This window comes from Betta splendens, chromosome 10 (assembly GCF_900634795.4).
Source record: "Betta splendens chromosome 10, fBetSpl5.4, whole genome shotgun sequence".
Taxonomy (NCBI): Eukaryota; Metazoa; Chordata; class Actinopteri; order Anabantiformes; family Osphronemidae; genus Betta; species Betta splendens.
In genome coordinates this window covers 6,735,572-6,743,618 of record NC_040890.2, presented here as the reverse complement: position 1 = coordinate 6,743,618, position 8,047 = coordinate 6,735,572, and the positions used below count along the sequence as shown (strand labels likewise).

The 8,047-nt window shown below is 46.8% G+C and overlaps 1 protein-coding gene across 1 annotated transcript; it reads left to right on the top strand.

The window, feature by feature from the left end:
- Nucleotides 1–451: 451 nt before the first annotated feature.
- cysltr1 (cysteinyl leukotriene receptor 1) lies at nucleotides 452–4,390 on the top strand. The gene is made up of 3 exons (XM_029166008.3): nucleotides 452–500; nucleotides 643–1,690; nucleotides 2,353–4,390. Exon 3 carries the CDS (start codon nucleotides 2,365–2,367, stop codon nucleotides 3,457–3,459), a length of 1,095 nt encoding a protein of 364 aa, XP_029021841.1. The 5' UTR covers nucleotides 452–500; nucleotides 643–1,690; nucleotides 2,353–2,364; the 3' UTR covers nucleotides 3,460–4,390.
- Nucleotides 4,391–8,047: the final 3,657 nt, after the last annotated feature.

The window sequence follows — 8,047 nt, the reverse complement described above, 5'->3', positions numbered from 1 at the left end:
AAATAACAACTCCACGGCCACGCAGTCGCTGGTGTTTGTGCGGGCGACTCCTGAGTGCAACTGCAAAATGAGTTACAAATGAATTATCTTGACTCTCATGGCAGCAGCCTTTCAATCGTCTTAATGAGTGTGTCCATTTCCACTGCAGTATCCGCACTTAATGTGCAACAAGCGCAAACCGCAGTCATTAGCAAGGAGATAGATGAAATAAAAAGAACCAAGCCTTACAGTAAGATAGGATAGGATAGGATAGGATAGGATAGGATAGGATAGGATAGGATAGGATAGGATAGGATAGGATAGAGCCTCTGCGTCTATGCATGCTGCCATTCTTGAAGCTAGTTCGCAAGTTCCAATACAATACAATACGAAAACACACACACACAGTTCAAGTGGAAACTTGCTGGGATTTTTTTCATGGGCTCATCGGGCCGGAGGAGGGTGGGGTGGGGGGGTGTTTGGGTCAAGGTCGGAGAGCAGACGGCGAGAGTAGAGTTACAGTGAGTAGGATGCTAAAAGGGTTTAATTACAATCAACATATAAATGCTAATAACTAGGTTCAAACTGAAAGCTTGTATTTAGGACACAGTGAGTTGCTTCTCAGCTGTTTAATGTTTACTCTCCTGTTGTAATCCCAAACAGGCTTTGCCGTTGGTTCAGCCTGCAGCATAAGGAGTGGCAGATGCAGATGCATGGAACTTCACAAGTGGGAGTATCTGAAACTATCTAACCATTATTCTATTCTAAGGAATAATCTCATTTACAGTTTTTACGTGAGGGAAGACTTTGCTCTCTGGGCATGATGGTAACTTGCGTGTGAAGGCTTTCTAGCAGTTGACACCAACTAAAGTACACACAACCCACTAACCAAACCAACCAACGACCTTTAGCTTCACTCTGCATCTACTGTACGCTCTCAGATCAGACAGCGTTGGTCTCGAGCTGCTGATCCGTCCGTCTGCTGCTCAGTGTGCATGACTCCCACAGTCACCAGGACGCACAAAATCTGAAAAGAGCCAGGTTTGCAGTTTTTCAGCTCAACAAGGAAGCGTCTCCTCGCCTTACAGTATACGGCCGTGATCTCAGGTGGTGTGAGAATAGAAAAGAGGCTTTTTTAAAAGCAGCATCTTAAATGATGCAGCAGCACCAGAGCAGTTCCCTGTTGCTGCTTGGAAAGACATTTCCATGTAACCACAATTATTACATCTACTTCCTCGACTCTGTTTTCCTTTGCACACTCGCCCAGCGAGCGAGCACAAGCACTGGGAAATATGAGATATGAGCGCACGGTGAAGAGTTCAGGCTGCGACTCATTTGATCCTATGTTATCCTATGAAAAGAATGTCAGAGTGGAGCACGCGGCTGAAAGAGCAGGATTACTGGAGTCGTGTTACGAGGGCGCCTTAGAAGAACAAAACTGTTTGGAAGCGTTGCGCAATAGTTGAATTCCTGTAAATGTTTAGCTGCGCAGTTGTTTAATGATCTGGCGGCTTCTGACCCCCGCAGTGCTGAGCTTTGAGGAACCCCCCCCCCCCCGCGGCTCGGAGGCAGCCACCTGCTTGCAGCCGCCTCCCACTGCTGCTGAAACATCTCGCAGACGCGGAGAAGGGCGGAGGAGACGCACTCTGAGGCAGCGCGGCGGCCGAACGCACCGACATCAGCCCATCTCACATCAAAGCAGAAGTCGGCGGTAAGGAAAACTCGCAAGAGCCAGATTTTATCACTGGAGGAGGCCATAACTGGCAGCATGTAGCTCTAATATCTTTCAGGTTGTGTAGATAGCGTAAAGGCTTCTTTCTTTGATTCCTGCCTCATATCTATAACAAAGGAGTGGATCAATGAATGAGTCTAATATTTTACAGTGGTTAGATATATAATTGCATTATAGCTACAAAATAGTTTGTGATATAGGTGCAAATGAACTGTTTACAGTGATAAGAACTAGCAGATTACCAGAATGTACTTCATGGCTTGTGCTTTTAAGCGTTTTTAGGCCAACGCTGCTACATAATTCATAAACTAATGTGCAGCTATGGATATGATGAGATGAACAACAGGGCAGCACTTTGGTCCAGTGACTTTTCAAAATGTAAGTCGCTGTGTGAATCTGAAAGGAGCCCAGGTTGCCAAGGTTACGGCTCTCTAACCTCAGAGAAACAGAAGAAAAGGTTTATCTGCTGCATCGGTTTCCTCCGCGCTGCACGACAGCAGCGCAGCAGCCTATCTGCCCCCACCATCTGTCGCATCACCCTCCGTGCACTTGCAGGGCTCTGGCGCCTGTCGCGCGGAGGGGTGGGGTGGGGGGGTCTCCGCCGCGCGCACGTCCTCATGGCGCCGCTCGTGTCTCCGCAGGTCCGGCAGCAAATGGAGGCGGCGAACGCGACGCGCGGGGTCAACGCCAGCTGCGACGCCAACATCGATGACTTCCGCAACCAGGTTTACTCCACGTCCTACTCGCTGATCACCGTGCTGGGCCTGGTGGGGAACGGCTTCGCGCTGGCGGTGCTGATCAGGACGTCCCGCCAGAGCTCCCCCTTCCACGTGTACATGCTGAACCTGGCCGTGTCGGACCTGCTGTGCGTCATGACGCTGCCGCTGCGAGTCCTCTACTATGTCAACAAGGGCCAGTGGAACCAGGGGGATTTCCTGTGCCGCATCAGCTCCTACGCCCTCTATGTAAACCTCTACTGCAGTGTTTACTTCATGGCGGCCATGTCTGTCACGCGTTTCTTGGCCATCGTCTTCCCGGTGAAGAACCTGCGGCTGGTGACGGAGAGCCGCGCGCGCCTGGTGTGCGCCGGCATCTGGCTGTTCATCTGCCTCTCGTCCTCTCCTTTCCTGATCACCGGCCAACATACAGACCCGTCCACCAACAAAACCAAGTGCTTCGAGCCTCCGGAAGGGCGGGGCGTGAGAAAGCTGGTGATGCTCAACTACCTGTCGCTGGTGATAGGCTTCGCCACGCCCTTCCTCGTCATCCTCATCTGCTACGCCGCCATCGTCTGGACCCTGCTGTCCCGCAAGCACACCGCGCGGCGCCAGCGCGGCGCCGCCGGCAAGGCCATCCGCATGATCGTCATCGTGCTGCTGACCTTCCTCTTCAGCTTCATGCCGTACCACGTGCAGCGCACCCTCCACCTCAGCTTCCTCGCCCGCGGGGACGCCACGTGCTCGGAGACGATCGCCATGCAGAAGTCCGTGGTGGTGACGCTGTGCATGGCGGCCTCCAACTCCTGCTTCGACCCGCTGCTCTACTTCTTCTCCGGCGAGGGGTTCCGCAGCCGCCTGTCCTCCATGCGCCACTCGGTGGCGGGCAGCGCCCACCGCAGCGCGGCCAGGCTTAAGGCCGTCTCGGACCCCGGGGAGAACCAGCAGAACCAGCAGAACCAGCAGAACCAGCAGGCGACGGCGAGCTCCCAGCGGGGCGGGCCTTCGCGCAGGCTGCTCAGCATATGCTGAGGAGACGAAGCATGAACACGGTAGTTAGTAGCAGTTACTGTTACATCTCAGGAAAACGTTTTTATTTTATTTATTACTGTTAAGCATGAAGATTGTTTAACAGATGGTCGTTACAGTATATCACTGTATAAAACTATGGTACATTGTGTCGTATGCCTCTTTTTGCAGCATACTAAAAAGACTGAATAATGCCTTAAGCTGACTACTGCACAATTATTTTGACATTGTCCTTATTCATATTCTGTTATTAATATAAATTTGTACTGTAGCATATTTGTGATGTTAAAGATGTACTTGCTTTTACTACTATTATTATTATTATAAACGTTCATACTATCACTTGTTTCATCGCTGTTTTAAAAACATACTTTTTTAATGTACCTGTTTGATGCTTGAAGCATGGGCGGCCACGTTTGAAGGAAATTTGGGGATTTGGAAGTGAAGCGACCTTTTATTCTGTTTGCACCCAGATTGGTTTGTTTTTGATAAGAGGTTTATTCTTGAAGAAGTTCCTGCCTGTACAGTAACATAGTGTAGTGTTTTTATATTGTGTAATGTAATTGGTGCAATTTATACTGTTGTGTTTTTAGGCAGATTTTGTTTTTACTTTTGATAGCGTCCCTCCTTTCCCTGCTGCATTTGCTGTATTAACCATAAATTTAATGTACAAACATGAACATTCGGTCTCATGGTATTACTCAGTGAGACTTTTCACTTTACTCAGTGAAAAGGCAAATGAAGTTCTTTCCTACTGTCTAACGTAGCATGCTGCTGTACTCCTGTATTTAAACAATATCTGCTGTTGCGTATGATCGGACATTAATAAATCATGTACTGTAACTTGTGTCAATGTCGTGGAGCTGGACGCATTAACAGTTACACATCATGTCCACTAGGTGTCAATCAAGCACTAAACATGGCATCTCAGTAATTACCTCGATTCTTGTGCTTTTATTTGATTCTCATGAAAGAACTTTTTTTAGGTAAATTAATTGTAATGACCACACTCATTCACACAATATATGAATAACATTTCATTTCTGGTAAGAGCATGTTTTTAGACATGCTTTCAGACATGTTTCAGATTAATTTGAACTTTAAAACAACACTTAGAGGAAAGACTGGAGTCCATCGCAGCTTATTTGAACATAGAGAGCCAGTGTATTAGCCCCTCATTCACCGCAAATATTAAGCACATGATTAACTCGTTTCACAAATAGCTGTTTGTTTGACTCTACAAAGCCGAGCTGGGCCTCCAGCAGAGACCCTGGCCATAGGAAGCGAGGGAAGTCTGTGCTTATTTCAATTGTTGTTGAAGAAGCCACGGCGTCACATTTTAGGTAATCACTGAGATTGTTTTATTTCTTTCCTGCTCCACAAGTTCTCATTGATTGCTCATTCAGAAAGGTTAAGAATACGACTTAATTGTTGGCCTGCAGGGAAACAGTCTTGATTTTGCAACACATGTGGATGCCAAACATGTGAGCTCAGAAAACGTTTGCGACGTCGTCCAGAGAAGCTGGAACGCCTTAGGAAGTGACTCAACAAACCTTAAAATCTCTTCCTGCTGTTTTTTACTTGTAGATTTGATTATTATAAAACATTGATAAAGAACTAAAAAGCAAGGTCAGATTTTTTTTTAATATGGGTCAAGCCCAACTTTTTATATTGTGTTTGTTGACAGAGTGTTTTTATTACCCTATAAATGCCTGATAATCTTTAAATGTCTTGTTGGTAACACAAGCTTTTAGTTAAAGTTACAAATAAGCCCAAGCTGAGAATGACCCAGGTTACATCACTTGGGTTGGGTTTTAGGCTTTACAGAGCACCTCCAGAGCTAAAGGGGATTACAAACATAGAACCCAGCGATAAGCTGACGTAAATTCACAGCAGAGACTCGAAAACGTGATCCTTCTAGAGCCAATTGTGCTTTTCACTGCAGGACGTCGCCTCACAGAGTCGAGCCGATAAAACAGAGCAAACCGCTTTATCAGACATTAAGCAGCATCGTCCTGTTACAAATTTGTTGTAAATGTTTTTCATTTTCCATTGTCTCGAGCCACTTCGAGTGACTATTTGCGTATTTTATTACCATTACTAACAGGTCATGAACATGAGTGACATAATCAGGGAAGAAAGGAAAGTGCAATAAAAAAGATTTCATCTGTGTCTCAACTTTCTCCACGGCAAACTGGCGCTTGTTTTCGGTTACTAGGATGAGACGCTCTTGATATATTTCTTCTAGTCTGGAAGGAATCAGCGATGTTGTCTAGTCTCGCTTTGAACCGAAGGCCTGATCCAAGGTTTTAAAATGTTCCAGATGTTTTTGTCCTTGCACCTTTTATCTGTAGACTCTAATCTCAGGACTCGCCCACGTGCGTAGGTAATATCTGTGTCCAACCAATCCTGACCCTGGGACAATTTACAATCACCATTAATTGGAGACGCTCACGTGGATCCGTTTATCTTATTTTAGCAAAGCCAGCTTCGGGTGGAAAGAGGAGCCGAGTGCTGTCGATCTGACAACAACGCTGCTGTTTTATAGTTGGTCCTGACGTGAAATACGACAATCTTGAGGACACGGCAGGTCACAGGTGGGTGCGGCTAATGCGGTAGAACATTGTATGCGCAGGTCAGTGATGATGAAGCTGTGTCTGCTGCAAGGAGACAGAAAAAGCAGAAGTGAAGTACGTCTTGACTTTAGCTTTTCTGTCCTTTATCTTTGAATCTCCAAACTGTCAATCATGAGAAACCTATGAGCGACAAACAGCCTAAGAACGACCTTTCTTCATTTCCTTCGCTTGTGTACAACTAATACTGACCTTAACTGGAGTCTCGTACTTTTCCTCAGGCAGGATTTAGCAGAGCTCACACTTCAGCGCACTCGAGATAAGACAGTGACTTATTTCTCAGGAGACAAAGGGAAGACAAACGTGAGCGGCGCGTCTTTCCTCTGGGATGAGCCACGACACGCACGTGGCTGCTGTGACGGAGATAAGCTCTGAGGAAGAAGGGCAGCTCACGTCTAACAAAACAAATCCAAACTCCACATATCAGCAACACTCTGCTGTTTTAGGACAGGACGTGGGAGGGAATGCTGGAAAGAAGGGTCTCTCCTTCATTTAATATGGAAACGCCTTAAACAAAACCTCACTGCGGAGTTAGACGTAAATAGTGAATTAAAGCCACAGCAACAGATCTGTTGGAAAGCACTTTTTAAATGAAGCAAGCTAAATGATGAAATGCTGGGGGAAGCAGCATCTTCACTGGAGTCAGGTCAGTGGCTGTAAACCTGCCTGAGGAGGTGAGTTTCCACTGAACTCTGGTTCCTGCTCCCTGGACCGTGGGCGCGAACAGCAAGGTTGAAGAGCGAGAGGACAGAGGTGGGACCACTGAGACCCGCTTGGCAGCGAGGCCGACGCAGACGGACTGATGGGACCCTGCAGGGGGCCGCAGTGAACAGTGCAACACTGTCCACGGCAGCAGCATTGTTTGTTCTACTCAAAGCCTTTTAAGCCACGAGTGTGTTTGTTGCCGGCGCTGTGACGCACGCGGACAAAAAGGCCCCTCAGTGCCGGAATGATCAGAGTCAGTGAGAACGTCTGCTGAATTACTGTGCTTTTAAAGTTGACTCTGCTTTGTTCTGTTTTCAGTGATTGGAGATCACCATGAATAAGTGATGTTATGAACTTGACAAGACGCACGTTTGAGCATATAAATCACCCCAGTATCCTGCTAATGTCCCAGCAGACGAAGCTGGAGCTCCCACTGAGTGCATACGCACGCATGCCTGCACACGCACTGCTCTACCTCCACAGGAGGCAGGAGGTCAAAGGTCAAGCTGAGGATTAACATTGTTGAGCTCAGGCTGGAAATCTAAGTTCAGGTAGGTGAAGTGGAGTCGCAAATTTTGAAATGAGCTTTTCCTTTGTTTTTAATCTAAGTTCAGTTTGTGACCAACGTTTGTCCAACAGGGATCGATCAGTGGCGTCAGGAGAATAAAAACACCTGATGTTTGTGCATTAACTCGATGTTAACGCCTCCTGTGGATGCTGGGCAGCGCTTCCTGAACATCTTGTCAGAGGCACAGCTCACGCAAGCTTCTGTTTCACTCTAAACAAGTGACCAACATTCTTGTGCAGCATTGAATTTAAATGGATTGGACGTTTTCATGGAGAACCAGTGCACTGGAGCACAATCAGCCCTCGTCTCCTAACGATCCCAGTGTGCGCTGGTGTCTAAACACAGGGATGTGATGAGTCATCGACTTTCAGATGTTTAATGAAATAAAAATCTGATGCTGTCAACGCATTTCTCAAATTTCCATCACAGTTTACTGATCCAAGCCAAATGAATCTACGCTGATGAGAGAGACAAGACAGTAGGAGAGGAGCTTAATGATATAAATGGTGTTTTGGCAAATGCTTGATTTTGGTGACAATGAACAGAAAACACTGAAAAGAAACCTTCAGTCCAAACCGTTCGCTGACAGCAGAGACAGCAGAACTTCTTTGTGGGTCAATGAGGTAAAAAGGAGGATTTAGGAAGAAAAGTTAGTGATGAACAGCAAAACTGGGTCATGATCACA

Coding starts and splice junctions, on each gene's coding strand:
- cysltr1 (XM_029166008.3), top strand. CDS start 2,365: ATGGAGGCGGCGAACGCGACGCGCGGGGTCAACGCCAGCTGCGACGCC.